Source organism: Anomalospiza imberbis, chromosome 2, assembly GCF_031753505.1.
Source record: "Anomalospiza imberbis isolate Cuckoo-Finch-1a 21T00152 chromosome 2, ASM3175350v1, whole genome shotgun sequence".
NCBI classification, from domain to species: Eukaryota; Metazoa; Chordata; class Aves; order Passeriformes; family Viduidae; genus Anomalospiza; species Anomalospiza imberbis.
Window position 1 is genome coordinate 31,727,514 of NC_089682.1, and position 15,546 is coordinate 31,743,059.

The window sequence follows — 15,546 nt, forward strand, 5'->3', positions numbered from 1 at the left end:
TGAGTGTGCTTGGCCTCCTCATGGTCATTCCCACAGAGGGGGGTGGCTGGAGGGATCATGCTCAGCACATGATCCCGGTGCTCCAGAAGATGCTCATTGTAGGTTCCACAGCAGCTGATCCTGATCCCACGCTCTTTTCCCGTCCAGGGACATCTGTCTCTGTGTTGATGTGCATCAAACCTGGGGGAAAAGAATTCCAGGTTGTAGTATAGTTCTTCATCCACATAAATGATTAGATCATTATTGTGGTCTCTTGTTCAATGTTTTTCTTAAATGCTCATCTCTCACATTCCCACTTGATACCTGAGACGTGCCTTAGAGAATTTTAGGTGTTCACAGTCCATGAAATATGTGCTAGCTCCAGTTGAGAGCACTTGGATTCCAGCTGACTGTGAGTTAATGTTTGCAGGGAAGTGAAAAGAGGATTTGCCCTGGAAATGCAACTTTTGATGTTAATTCTGGTAAAACCACAAGCAAGGGAGGTTTACTGGTCTTAACAGTAAATGGCATTTGCACCAGTAACTGTGGTGTATGTATGTCATAGAATCATGGAATGGTTTGGGTTGAAAGGGACCTCAAAATGCCTCCAGTCCCACCCCTGCCCTGTGCAGGGACACCTTCCACTGTCCCAGACTGTTCCAAGACTCAGTGTCCAACCTGGCCTTGGACACTTCCAGGGATCTAGGGGCAGCCCAGCTTCTCTGGGCACCCCGTGCCAGGGCCTGCCCACCCTCACAGACAAGAATTTCTTCCCAATATCCCATCTAACCCTGCCCCCTGCCCTCCAATTCTTATATTTCCAATTATATTTTTAATTTTTCATAGATAAAATGTGGATTTTCAGTTTCAAATCCACCATTCATCTGCTGAAAAATCACATTGCTCATCACACAGACTTTCCACGCAACCTTGAGGCACAGGAGTGGGTCTGAGTCACTACTGTTTCTGTTGTAAAGATGAGAAAGTGTGATGGTCACATTGGCCTGGTGACAGTTTGTCTCTCCTCGTCTTTCAGTCACAAATGAATCCCTTGGTAAAGCGTTTGACCCAAAGAAACCCATTTATTTCAGGGATCCAGGTGTTTATTCCTCCATGGCTGGGCAGTGCAGTGTAAAAGCAGCATGGCAAAGTCTAATATGGAACTCAGGCAACTTAATTATCTTAAAACAATGACCAGTTCTTCATGGTGAAATAAATTATTACTTGATAATATGACTGACTTTTCAGTGAAGTTTCCTTTGGTGTTTTCACAGAAATAACTTAAGAAAAGGGTTGATTGTAAAAGAGCAGTGTGAATTTACGGATGCTTATGAAAGAAAGGCATTCCCCCTTGTCCTGTCCCTCCATCCCTTGTTCCCGGTCCCTCTCCAGCTCTCCTGGAGCCTCCTCGGGCCCTGCAAGGGCTCTGAGCTCTCCCTGGAGCCTTCTCCTCTCCAGGTGAGCACCCCCAGCTCTGCCAGCCTGGCAGCAGCTCCAGGTGCTGCTGCTGTGTCCCCAGGGCTGGGGCAGCTCTGCAGGTGGGGTCTCACCTGGGCACAGGGGCAGAGAGGGAAAATGATCAGGGATGAAATCAAGGATTTAAGCTGAATGTTGTAAAACAACTAAAATGTAAAACAAGTAAAAAAGAAAAAAAAATTCAAAACCCCTGCTAGAAAGAAGGCACCAGGAAGGCAGTGTAAGGATTAGGAAGGAGTTACTTGACAGGAATCTGGGAGAAATCTGGTTGAGGAAGGTAGCAGAAAACCTAAGACGCTTTTCTTTCTTTTTTTTTTTTTTTTTTTTTTTTTTTTCTTTTTTTTTCATTTAAAGATTTTATGCAGAAACCGTTTGAGATTTGAATGGGGCTTGGAGATATTTTGGTCAGCTGTCACGAACCCGCTCATTGTGAGCAGGAAATGAAACTGCCATCTTGTTTCAAAGCCACGCTGTAACACAATGAGAGCAGTTCCCAAAATACTTCCCAGTGCCAGAGAGCAGCCTGGGAGCTCAGGAAGCACCTGGTCACTCCGGGAGGCAGGTGGGGCAGCCACGCTTTTCACCAGAAGCATGCAGTGTTCCTGCTTTAGGATTCATGGAGAAAAGCATCCCAGACAGATCCTTCACAGGGTTTTGTTTGCTTGAGGGTTTTGTTTTTAGCAACTCTTGATGCACTGGGAGAATTGAAGAAGCAGGGAAAAATTACTTTTTTCTTCTTTTTTTTTTTTTTTTTCTCCTGTTACTCGTAACCACCTAATGTTTAAATGAGTTGCCTGGAATGGACATGTTTCCATTGAAAAACTCGTGGATTATTCTTAAAATTGAATGTGTGTGCACAGGTTTTGTCCTGTTAAATGAGATATTAAACTGTAAAAATTACTGAAAATGTGGAGACCTCAGAGCCCCTTCCATTGCCTAAAGGGGCTCCAGGAGAGCTGGAGAGGGACTGGGGACAAGGGACAGAGGGACAGGACACAGAGAATGGCTCCCTCTGCCAGAGGGCAGGGATGGATGGGATATTGGGAATTGTTTCTTGTGAGGGTGGTAAGGCCCTGGCACAGGGTGCCCAGGGAAGCTGTGGCTGCCCCTGGATCCCTGACAGTGCCCAAGGCCAGGCTGGACAGGGCTTGGAGGCACCTGGGACAGTGGGAGGTGTCCCTACCATAGCAGGGGTGGAATGGGATGATTTTAAGGTCTCTTCCCACCAACCCATCCTGTGATTCTGTGACTCATCTTCTGTCGTCAGTGGCAGGACAAAACATTTCTGAGTGGCTTCACTAATGAAAGCAGCAGAAGAATTATAACAAGGAGATGAGGCCCAAAATAGCACAAGGCCAATAAGTGTGAGCTGGGAAATGTCGCACTGAATTTGAAGTTTAATTAAATCCCAGAAAACGTTATGGGAAAATGGGAAAATGGTTTCTAATCTACAGCTGTCTTGCAGAGAGGGAAGCAAACCTGGGAAGAGTTTTCACAGATCTTTGAGTGTTTCATAGGGCCCAGCTGTCAAGTTTTGAGGGGTTCTTTTTTCTTTCAGCTTCCAAATCTTTGCTCTGTTTGGAGACAGTGCAGGTATTTCGGGATGGCTGGGGGAGTGGAGCTGCTCATTGCCTGTGTGGACAAGAGCTGCTTGAGCTCTGGTTTTTGCACAGTCTTTAGAAAAATTCCTTGCCTTGGAATACTTTCCTGCAGCTGAAAATTCCTATTTAGTTTTTACAAATTGCGAAGGAGATAATGGATTGTAAAGCTGCCCCAGAAGCTCAGTCATGCAAAGAGGAGGAGGAGTGGGAATGCTCCAGTGTGATTTGCCTCCCTACCTGCAGGTTTGATCCCCAAAAATGAAATTCCTATCTGTTCAAGTTGTCATCTCTTCTTAAAAAGCTTTGCAGCCAGGCTAGAGCCCCTTGGTGTAGAGGGAGGCAAATATTCCCTACTGGTGGCTTCCTTAAATCCCCAATTCCTGATAGCTGACTTGTGGAATGGTGTCATCCAGCTGAAGGAGGATATTATTTTTTAATGTTTCACAAATTATCAGAGCCCTGATGTAATTGCTTGTAGGATTGGGATGCTAATTAAAGGAATTAATCTCTCTCTGGTATTCCCAGTGTTGCTCATGGATAATGGGAAGAACCTTTTCCATGCACTTTCCTTGTGGCACCAGCATTGTCCAGGGCATACAGCAGCACCTTCCAGCACTTCCTTCTATGAGGACCTTCTTAAAAATCCTCTTGGATTTTTAAAACTTAGGGAAAGTTTCAGTGCTTGGGTTCAAGGCTTTTCATCTCACATAAAAGTCATGAGGAGCTGAAAATGATTCAAAATGAACATGAAAAAAAATTTGTTAGGAGGAATCATGGCAATAATTCTAGGATTTGGGTGCCTGAATTTTCTTGGATAAGCTTCTTTTGATAGGAGTGTTAAACCAGGTACATGGAGATCATTAAAAATCGGGTTTCTAGTTCAAGCTCAAGGGTATTAGAAATCAAAATTTTAAACTGCTCCTATTAATAAATTTGTACAGTGTTTACTATACTAGACTTATTTGTATTGTATATAGTAATTTAACAGATGAGAATTCAGTTTACTAAAAGATAATTTTCAAAAATACAGAATTCCAAGAAAAAAGTGCATAAAAAGAAGATGGCAAATCTGAGAAATACCTTTTTTCCTACATAAAATGTTCACAGATGTTTGTGGCTCTGTGTATACCCAAATAATTCAACATTTTTTGATAGCTGATCCGCTTCTGTCAGGCTCTGCTCTTCTCACTGGGCAGTTCATCCAGCTGGATTCAATGTCAGTTCATTCAGCTGGATTATTGCAGTGTATTTTTATGATATTCATATGTGACTTCAGGTCCAGATCCCTGGATTCTGTGTCTCAACATTCCCACTGAGTACAGACCCTTCTCCTGGCTGGGTCTGGGAGCCCCATTTCTAATTTAAAAGGGGATATTGGAGCATTCAGTGAATTAACTTTGCTGAAAGGCTCAATTTATTTAATAGCAAAGACTAAGCACTGAAGACAGCCTTGAATCAAAGAAATTCCAGCCCTGCCAGATCCTTGGGATGTCTCTTCCTGTGGGATTTCAGTCTCCTGCACTGCTCTGCCCACACAGTGTCGGGAGGGCCTCTGAGCAGTGGCACAGTGAAATTAAGGAGTTTTTAAAAAGGTTTGAGTATTAATCCTACAGGGCTGAAATAAGTTTGAAAAGGAGCTCAACTTTAATGCAATTACGTTCAGCAAATACTGTCAGGAGACCAAAGTATATTTAGGTATTCCCAATCAGGCCACACTTCAGAAGTGATTAAATTAAAAGATTTAACAGCACAAGATCCCATTTTTGTTCATTTTTCTGTTGATTTTTGTTACCCAACACTGTCCTGTCAAACAGTAGAAGATTAGAAAATCCTCTCAGCTTCTGGAGAAAATGGCATGACTGGTGATTCCATCAATCCTTGTTCAGGAATATTGCTTGGAATACTGCTTGGAAAGGGGATTCTGTGCCAGGCTTTGGGATGGGTGTGGGGAGAATCTGTTTGTGAAAGGGAAAAACCTTCCACAGTATTTTTAATTATGGACTTCAGGCTCAAATTATCTTTGTCCTCACCCACTGGTGCTTACAAGGAGTGCAGGCATAAATTGTTAGTGTGATTCCCCTGGAGATAATTGAGAATGGACTTCTAAAGGTAATAAAGCATAATTGGCACCCAGAATTCCCAAGTAGGGTTTGGGAACCCCGGATTAATCTTCCTGCTGCACTGCAGCTGCCATACCTTTGGCATTACCCCCACCATGTTTTTCCCTTTATTGTGGGAGATAATTGCTGTCATCATTCTGTGATTCCATAGTTATTGCAAATAATCACAGTGCTGTGACTCTGGGGCATTTTCCTTACAAGAACACATTTGTGTAGATTACAGAAATTCCTAGAAATAGTTGTGTGGGATTTGGTCCTTGCATTTCAGTGTGACTGGCAGAGTGATCCTTTCGTAGGGTGCCTGTTCAGGAACGTGGGGTTCCCTGTGTGAAGTACACTCTGCTCTTTTCATATTGCTTAATTGTCTCATGTGTTAGCATAAAATTTAATTGAATTTGTAATTTGAGTTGGAAAATGCCTGAATATTCTGAATATCCCAGCAAGACCATTTGTGTTGTGGGTGAGACAGAGCACTATTACATTTGCAGGACCACATCAAGCTGCAGGTGGAATCTCTTTGGCATGATAAGACCCTGCAATGCTTGGGAATATATTAAATTATTGACATTTTTAATACTGGGACATTTCCATCCCTGAACCTACTGTGTGAGCAGCTTTTGAATAGCCTGTTCACTGAATACAGGTGGCTGGAAACCCAAGTAGAGAAAACAAACAGATGGAAGTGATAAGTCCAAGGAGCAGTTGGGAACAACAGCCTGTGCTGGGGTAGAAAAGGTTTTGTTGAGATTTATCTGAAGAAGTAAATGAAAATGATAATACAGAGATTGAATCAACTGAATTAAAACCCAAACCCAGCAAAATAGGTGGTTAAAAAACTGCAAGGGTGCAAAAGAGTAAACACACACTCCTGAGGAATGTTTATGCTCAGTATCTGGTTTGTTTTTTTTTTTTTAACTCCTTTTAATGCATTTTATCTGCCAGGGGAGTATTTTTAAGAAAATGCTTGTTTCTTGATTTTTATATTAAATCATATTAAAAAACAGTTTTAAGAAAATATTTTAAGGAAAATATTTATTAAGAAACATTGGGATTTGTTGTGAAATGCATTTTCATGTGCACATCTGTGTCAGTTTAAGGTTTCTCTCCCTTAGCCTGTGTTGTTGTAATATAGAAAAGATTTGGATTTATCCAAGCTTATGTCTGAGTCAGGGATGGTTCTCTTGTAGCATGAGAGTTCATATGGAGACCTCCTGGTAAATCTGGATGAAATTCTGTAAGGAAGAATTCCCAGAGGTGGTTCTTTGTGTGAGATTTGGTTTTGTAGGAGGTAAATATAATCAGCTCTGGCCTGTTCTCGAGCAAAGTGCATTTCTTTAACTTACCTTCCAAATCATGTTGAAATATCAAAATATTTGTTGAGCTGAGCAGCAAAATAATTTATTTTTGGGTAAGAAGAACTAAAAATTCCAGACAGAGCACACAGCCCACTGCTGTTCCTCAGACATTTTGTGACGATGACGATGGTCTTGTGGTCAGTAGAAGAATCCCTGAAGAGCAGAAATGGTGTCAAAGTGCTGAAGGATTTAAATGCACATTTTTCCACATGAAGGAAGCCAATTATTACTGGCATGAGCAGTGTAGAGCACTCTGTACTCTGCAGATGCAAAGATATCATCATGGTGACAGCTCTGCCACAAAGTCATTTTCCAAATGTTGGATTTAAGCCAGAACATTTTTTTTCTCCCCAAGAATAAGGAAGCACAAAAGCAAAGATGCAGTTTATTAAAAATTTATTTTGTCAAAAGTGGATTCCCCCTGGGATTTATTCCAGAGCTGTGCAAGAAAAAGCAGACTAGGTCCAGGAAGTCTTGGGAGATACTTTTGGGGAATGTATTTCTAGATATTCCTAGAGTCTGTTTTTATCTCTCAGGGTTTTTAAGCCTTACATGGTAGGATTTGAAGATCTGGCTTTCCATGCTTATGGCAGTCTCACATCAGGGTGTTCTCACTGAATTCAGTGGAATTGTCCTTTAACCCTGGAGTGTTAATTTAGTGCCAACTCCATCAGGTAACTCTCACTGTTGTCAGCCTTGTGGCAATTAAAGGAATTATAAAGGGCATTTCCTTCCACGCCTGTGTTCACCTACCAGACCCTCATCCTAAAATGTGACAGCTACAGGGCACTGCCATGAGATGGTGGAGGCAAATCTTGTTATTATCAATAATTTTGCTTATTCTTGTTTTAAAGGAACATTTTTCCAGCGTTGGGGGAGGGTAACAGGCATCTGTTGGTGGCTGTTCCATATTTTTGTGTGCTCAGAGGAGACTGCAGCACCCCAACAACAAAGGTTTTGTCAGTAAAAACAATGACCCTGGCGAAATTGTAAAGGAACAAAATGATGTGCAGAACAATCATCAAGTGACTAATGAGAGCAAACAAAGAACTTGCAAACAAGCCCCAAACTCCTGACAGCAGAAAACACAAAGCTCTGGGGTAAGGGAAAGTGCAGAGTGTGTTCATGGGCACCCAGCTGAAAGGAACTTGGGGCTCTTGTGGTCTTCCAGTGTCCATTGTTCTCCTGTTTGTCGTGGTGACAGAAGAGGAAACTCCAAGTTTCATCAAACCTTGTCGATTTAAAGAGGCACTTTCTATTCCTGTCATTATATTCTCTCCCTACCTCTTGGTCTGCTGGTTTTATTTCCAGTTTTTCCTGTGTCTCTGCTCTTCAGCTGCAATATCTTGTGCTTCCTTGTTGAGAGCTGGTTTGAGCAAATGCACCCCTGGATAGGACGTAGTCATGCAGGAGGGGGATTTGGGGAAAACAAAAAGAAACAGGAGAAATTAATTAGCCTGACAGCAACAGTTGTGTCAGTCAACTGACTGTCAGGAACAGCTGACAGTCCTGTGTCACAGGACAGTGACACAGTTATAAAAATTCCTTAAAATTACTTTCTGTGGAAGTTCAAGAAGGAGCAGAAGCCAGAGAGGATCTTTTTGTGGGGACTCTTAAACCCTTCTTCTCTCAGACCTGCTGGCATCCTCTGGGCCTGCTGTAACAGGTCCATGTCTCTCCTGTGCTAAAGACTCTGGATCTGGATGCAGTGCTCCAGGCACTGGATTTCAGATATTCCCAGACAGAACTAGGCAGTGATACTTCAAGAGTGAGTTGCATCTGGACCTCACTAAAGCAGACTCATCAATACAGCCTTTTTATGTGCAAGATGATCCTGAGATACAGATAATTTTACAGCCTTAGATTAGCCTTACTTTGCATTACTTTGGATGCAATTTCCTGAATTCACCTGAAATCCTGATTTTACAGAGCTAAAACATGGGTGCTCTCCCTGCAGGCTGAGGAAGTCCAGCTCTCACTCTTGATCCAGGGAAGAGAGTTGGGGTTTGCCCTCAGCTTTCCTTAGCAGCTTTCTCTACTTGCACAACTCAGCAGAAAACCAGGATTTTTCCCTAAGAGGGAGCCTGCAAAGGGCAGGCTGGGCAGCAGTTTCCTGTCATTTGGAAGTCAGGCTGCAGCCCTGAAATCCCTGATGGGCACGGACAGGGCGCAGTTGTTCCTGTGGGTTCTCTGGGAATGCTGGAGCCTGATGCCAGCAGCTCCAGTTGCTCCAGGCAGGTTGTTCAGGGACACTGCTGGGGCTTTGAGCTGGGCTTTGTTGGGAATTCAGACATAGATGTTGTGTTTTGTTGACAAACACAGCCCTGATTTATTTCTACATTGAGGGGGTCTTGATGGAGAGGAAGGGATTTCAGCAGAGACAAATGCTGCAGGGGTGGAAGAGTTAAAAAGGAAAAATAAGCATCTTTTCTTGTGTATTAGGAAAAATTGATGCCAGGAATCAGCATTTTTAAAGGAAAATGACTGTGGAATGGAGCTGTTACCCAGAAAAAATGAGTTTTCCTGACCTTCCTTCCTTCTTCTCCTCATGTCCTTGGGAAGTGCTGTTCCATTTCACGGCTCTGAAGAGTGCTGAGTGTGGCAAATCCAGCTGATCCAGCCTCTTGACTTTGTTCTGAGTTTTAGATGAGTTTTTAAAATGCTTTATCCTTCACTGTCATATAAAAGGAGATTTGTTGCTCTGTTTGGGCTAAAATACAGACACTTCTCTTCTCACCCTAGAAAAGATTGAAGTTCATGCCTTAATTCTAAGAATACCTGTTGACCAATTATTATTGTGTGTACCTCAACCTTTCCTTTTAATATTAATTTTATCTTTTCTGACACATAAAAATTAAAACCCTCAGTGGAGTCTCATTTACCAGAATCATTCAGCTGAAAATTCCCAGACTGTGCCATCCGTGAGATCGCTCTGTTTGTTTAGTGGATTGTAAGCAGGAGTTTCAAGCACAAGCACTCAAAAAGCTTCACCCATCGTGTTTGCTCTGCAATTCAGATTGTTGGGCTTTTAATTTTAAGTGAGGAAAAGTTTAGAGTAATATTACAGAAAATAAAGGATGAGAGCTCAAGTCCCTGTTCTTAATGGATTCTAAGTGGTTTTCAAAGCAAAGCAGATCAAGGATAGATAAAAGGGGGTTTAATGCAAATGAGAGTAGGGTGCTGAAAGAATTTAATTTTCATTTTTCATATAAATATAGTCACATACAAAATTATTTTAGTCTAACTATAAAATAGAGAGTGGAATCTATGACACAGATCTCCCTTTTGATTTGGGGGCTTGACTCCTGAACAGGAAAATAACTCACATTACCAGGATGCAGTCCCATTGCCTCCACAGAGAAGTTACCACTCCACAGACACAATGATTTTTGTTCAGTTCATTTCTTTCCCTTATCTTTCTGTTTTCAGGCTGCAGCCCAGGCAGGGGAGGGTCAGCTCTAATTTTGTGCTGTTCCCTCCACCCATGTAAGGAAATTCCTTGCCTTCCACATCAGTTCTATTGTTTCCGGCCAAGTGGTGGCAACTCAGGGAGCCTTTGCCAAGCATTTCAGTGGCAAAATCAGCCCTCAAAAACTGTTGGGTAGCATCAGCTCAGAGAAGGATGGATGTTTTGAAGTGAAAACTTAATCTCACAGAGCCAAAGAATGGTTTGAGTTGGAAGGAACCTTAAAGAAAATCATATTCCACCCCTTGTTCGAGGATGATGTTTCTTGTCACAAGCGTGGGGTGAGGGAGTTTAAAATGCATAAAAACATAAATGTGTGTTTGCAAATATCAAATTGTTTCTAGGCAGTGGTGATTCAGATGAGACTGGTGTGAATTAGTCAGCGAAACCCACATGGCTTTACAAGTGTGCCTTTAATTGAGGGTTTTTAACCTAGCACTGGTTTTGGTGCCTGGTGGTTAAATGAGAGGTTTCGTTTGAACACCTGAATTTAAAGTGTAAAATTATTACCCAGAGCTTCAGCACAGATTTTAGGATTTTCTGTGCATGACAAACATGAACAGAATACCAGGAATATTTCAGAAATAAATGGGATAACAGGGAAAACTCACCTTGGTGGCTTCATACAACTCTGCTCTGCATTGTATTGGGCAGAGAGTTTCCATTTTTAATTTCTGTTTGCTTTTAAAATAAAAAATCCAGAGTAGTTCAGCTTGTTCTCTGTCTTCTCCAAGATATTGAAATGGTAATTTTTAAGTGGAGTGTGGCTGAGACCTGTTAGTGTTTTAGTGAAGAGACCTCGAAGTCAGTCACATAAATGAAGATGAAAATTCTACACAGGGTCTTTTCTACATTGTATGTTACTTTAAATGAGTAACAACCTCCCAAAGGCAACCAAATGTCCTAATAATAGCTAAAATACTTCCATTTACATATTTGCTTTTGAGGGAATTTTCATAGAATGTAGAACGATTAAAGCTAAATTCCAAAAATGTTTTGTATCATCTCTTGAAACAAAAAAACCCTCCTGAAAATGATGATCTGAACTGGGACTGAAGTTTTGTTTCTGGGAAAAAATTCTCAAAGTTATACATGAAACTTGGATGTTGAAATCTTGTCCCATTCCCTCTGTATATAATTTTATTGGTTTGAGTTATTCTCTAGGGTTTCTTCTAAAATAGGCTTTAGTTTGGTTGTGTATCCACTGCATTTATTAACAACTTCAACTCTTCTCAGCCTTAGTTCCAGCCTTTAGCTTCTCAAGTTTGGACACAGGGGGAAGTAGTTTTGTACCTTTATTATGGCAATTCTTCTGTAAAGAAATGATTTCTGAAAAAACGGTGACTTTTTTCTATCCTTGGAAATTGTAATTTTGTGCTACTTAACTTTGTATTATCTTGGGTTTGATGCTAGATTTGTTTTTTTTTTTTTTTTAAAAACCCTTGATTTCCTTTTGAAGTTGACAAAAAGACAGGTTTTTCAGTGGGATTGTAATACAGTAAGTGATTTAGTGCTCTCTGGAGAGTCAGAAAGAGAACAAAAGCCATTGTAAGGAATAATGGGTGTTGGGTTTTTTGAATTTCTTTTTTTTTTCCAGTTTCCCCTTCAAGTTGTGTGATGAGAAATTTTGAAAAGACTTTTCCTTTCAAAACCTGTGATGTTCAGTGGTTTGGGTCAGAGCGTTTGTAAGTGAGTGAGATTCAGCTGATAAAACCCCACGTGAATGTTAATTTATATCCTACAGTTCAGCAAGTCAAGTCTTTTGTTTTAATATGAACACATCCAGCTCCATGTAACAATTACCATTTTATAGAAAGGCTAAATCCATTATTATTGCAAGTCTGGAACCAGCCAGCTCTCTGATGCTGTGGCTGATGGGATGTCACCTTTTCTGTGCTTTTTAGCCTGTGCTGGAGCTGCTTTCTCAGTCCTGCCTGTGTGATACTGCAGTGACTTTCAGAACTTCAGTTCTGGCTGCTCTCATCGGTATTTAAGAACTTCATCATATTGAAACTGCTTTTAATTAATGAAAGGAGCCAGGCTGTAATGCAGTTCTCACATGCTGACAGACCTGTGTGCTCCCTAATGTTTTGCCACACTTTGCTCTGATGTCCTTTCTTAAATATCTTTATTTATTTATATCACACTCTGGGGGTTTCTGGCATCTCAGCAGAGCTGTGGTCGTTGCAGGAAGAGGGGGGAAATAATGAAGTTAATATTTCTCCTTTTTTTTTTTTTTTTTTTTTTTTTTTTTTTTACTATTCCTCGAACTGCAGGCTGCAGCTGGACATGAATTAATCCCGAGTGCTGCATGGATGATAATTGGAGGGAATGAACACGTGTGGGGCTGGGCTGTGTGTGCCTGATGTGTCTTTGTGAGCTAATTGTGGGGGCACTATTTACGGTCAGTGAAGAGGAATAGGCCCTTGGCATCCTGCCTTTCAGCTGACCTATTTTAGCCATCTATCTTGGAGAGGGATCAATCACAGCACACAAGTACCAGCTTCTCTCCGCTGGCTCTGCAGAGCACCCAGAGTGTCAAAACCCAATGCAGAGCTCAGCATTTATGACTTAAATGTGATGACACGAGCCCTTCGTGTGGGGTTTGACACAAAAACAACATTTGGGTTTGATATGGAGCTGTGAAATTCTCTTTTATGGAATTGTGGGATGAAAAAAATCACAGCTGCTTTGCAAACTGAGCACTTAGAATTGCTTTGCCAAATTGGAATTATTTCTTCACATTTCTTAGCAGAGTTGCACTCCAGCCCTGGTGTTTGAGCTGAAAAGCTTTAGGAACAGATAAAAGTTGACAGTTTTGTTTTGGGGGAGTTTCAGGCTTCCCGTGGTCCCCCAGGCAGTCTTGGCAGTTTCACCCATCATTTGTATTCTCTGTGAGCACAGGCCTGAGCTGCTGTTGGGGCTGCCCATGTTGGATGTGAAATGAGTGCCCTTGGAATGGGGTGGTGACTCTGGCACTCCTGTGGCACCCAGGGCTCATCCCTTCAGGGCTAAAAGCACAGGGAATGTTCAAATCCTGTGAATCCCAGCAAAGCTGTGCCCACAGCAGCACAGGCAAGAACTGAACCTGTGTCTGTGTATGGCTGCCTGCTTTCTCTGGATTTGCTGCTGGGAATTTCCTGATGTTTTCTTCAGTTGGCTCTAAGCTGGTATTAGGTAACTCTTGAAATAATTTTTTTTTTAATTCTGTGTAACAGAGTGTTCGGTGGAGCTGACACCAGCCCAGCCTGAATGAACCCCTGAGTGAACCAGCTACAGTGAGGGGGCTTGGGAGGAATTCCCAGTTTGCCACTGCTTTGCCATAATGGCTTCCTGATGGCCGCAGAATTACTTAGTTTGAGGCAGGTTTAATGTGTAAGGCTGGAGGGAACAATCTGCCTCTGTTAAAAATTCCTTTACACTTGGGAGGTGGAGTATGAAGAAAATAGTGTAGTGTGAAATGGATTTGGGATATCAGAGTTCGGATGTGAGAATTCCAGTCCCACCATTTGATTATCTCCTCCAAGCATCCCCCACTGAAGCTGGCTGTGTACTGCTGGGAAAACTTTGCAGAAGGAAGATCTCTTCTGTTCTTCCTGTCTTCTGAGGGATTTCATAAAACCATGCACTGGTTTGGGTTGGAATGGACCTAAAAGCTCATCCAGTTCTACTCCTGTAATGGGCAGGGGCACCTTCCACTATCCCAGGTTGCTCTGAGCTCTGCCCAACACTTCAGGATTTGTGTCTGATTTATCGTGTCTGTTCACCTCACCTTAAACGTTGGGCTGGATTTTTCAGGGGCAGAAACTATTCCTTAAGTCTTGAACAATTTCACTCTTTTCTCCCCCCTCAAATTTGCAAAATTATTTAAATAATCAAATACAGTTTTCTAGAGAAGCACATTCTTGAGTTTGTTGAAATGGAGTGTACACAGTTTCCATGAATACACCGTTCAAATTGCTGTCTGGGAAATACAACCTATTTAAAAATTTATATCACATATATTTAAATACATCCTGAGTTAACTATTTAAATGACATTGTCAGTCACTTGCACAGTCATATTTAACACAGAACTTGTGTAACCTGCTCTGTGTGATGTGATTTTACAGCTCTGCTTACAACAGAGCTTTGGGGTTTAAACTTGGCTGTCACTGCTGCGTTTGGGATAAATTTGAGTTACTTATTTGGTATTTCTGTGCACAAAAGAAAGTGAAGTGGCAGCTATTACTCAGCTGTTTTTGATAAGCAAACAGCTGGGGACATGTCCCATCCAGGTGTTGAGTGTCCTAGCACCACTCCCTGAGGAGTACTCTGGTTGGCAGCACCCCGTGGCCTGGCACCTCTGGGTGTCTTCCTTGCCCTCAGTGACACCTCCCTGAACATCTTCCCTTCTCCAGAGCTGCTCTGCCCCTGGGAACAGCTGGATGGAAATGCTGGGATGTTGTTGCAGTGCTGTGTGCTGCCATCTAATGGGAACCCAGCACTGTCATTCCTTCTGCCAGGAGTGAGGGATTTTCCAGGTCCCTTCCCACCCAAACTAGTCTGGGGCTGTGATTGTATCAAAATGCAATTTAAGTTCCTTTTCACTTGTGATGTCTTACTCAAGACTTGTGCTTCTTGCACTTCTCTTTCTGTCCAGTCCTCACAGGTGTAAATCTGCTAAAAAAAATGGTGTGAGCATCTTGCAAGTCCCAGGGTGATAAATTGTATACAGAGCTACTTCCTGCTTTTCCTGATTTTCTTTATTTCTTTCCCTCGTGCAGGCTCTTGATGGAAATATATATGATCACCTTAAGGATTATTTAATGGCATTCAGCAGGACTGAACTAGAGACATGCCAAGCTGTACAAAACACTTTCCAGTTTTTATTGGAGACTTCCAGCAGGGTAAGTTTGAACTGAATGATGCTTTGTAACTGAATCCTTGCAGCATGGACAAATCCCCAGGCCTGAGATTTGCTTCCAAAATCATGACAGAATTGAAAGGTTGTTATTTTTGGTTACTCCTGAGTGGTGTTAAGTTAGAAGGCACCAGGCAGCTTTCTTGGGGAGAATTTTTCCTCCAGCACCGAGACTGCCTTCCCCTGAGTGCATTTGCATCCAGAGATGCTGCGTTCTCCTCACCCTGCACATTTGGGAGGGGAAATTGCAGCTGAGGGTTCTGCAGGGTGTAATCTGGAGCAAAGCCCCAGGAAACTGCTTGGATCATTCCTTCATAATTGTCTGTCAACTTAAAATCCAAGCTATTACGCTGTTTTCTCCCTGGAATTAAGAGTGGCAAACACAGCAAACAAATTAGAGCCCTGTCATAGACGTGGTTTGTTTGCTTTGTGGAGCAGCCAGACTGAGAGAGGCGTGATCGCTTCCAGGGTAATTTTGATACTTAAATAATTCATCTGCTGGGCTAAAAGAAGGAAAAAAAATTGCCATTGAGCTCAGAAAAGCTGCTTTGGTGCAGTCATAATATTCCTTTCTGCGTTTACCTTACCCACCCACCCAGAAACAGAGCTCATTCACACAGAGATCTGGAGCAAAAGCTTATTTAACA

The 15,546-nt window shown here is 42.1% G+C and overlaps 1 protein-coding gene across 4 annotated transcripts in view; it reads left to right on the top strand.

The window, feature by feature from the left end:
* Positions 1-15,546, top strand: part of FCHSD2 (FCH and double SH3 domains 2) — a 119,840-nt gene that overhangs the window by 72,626 nt on the left and 31,668 nt on the right. For all 4 annotated transcript variants that reach the window (XM_068180414.1, XM_068180415.1, XM_068180412.1 and 1 more), the window contains exon 9: positions 14,763-14,885. In XM_068180414.1, the coding sequence (XP_068036515.1) occupies positions 14,763-14,885 (123 nt within the window). The remainder of the gene's footprint in view (positions 1-14,762; positions 14,886-15,546) is intronic.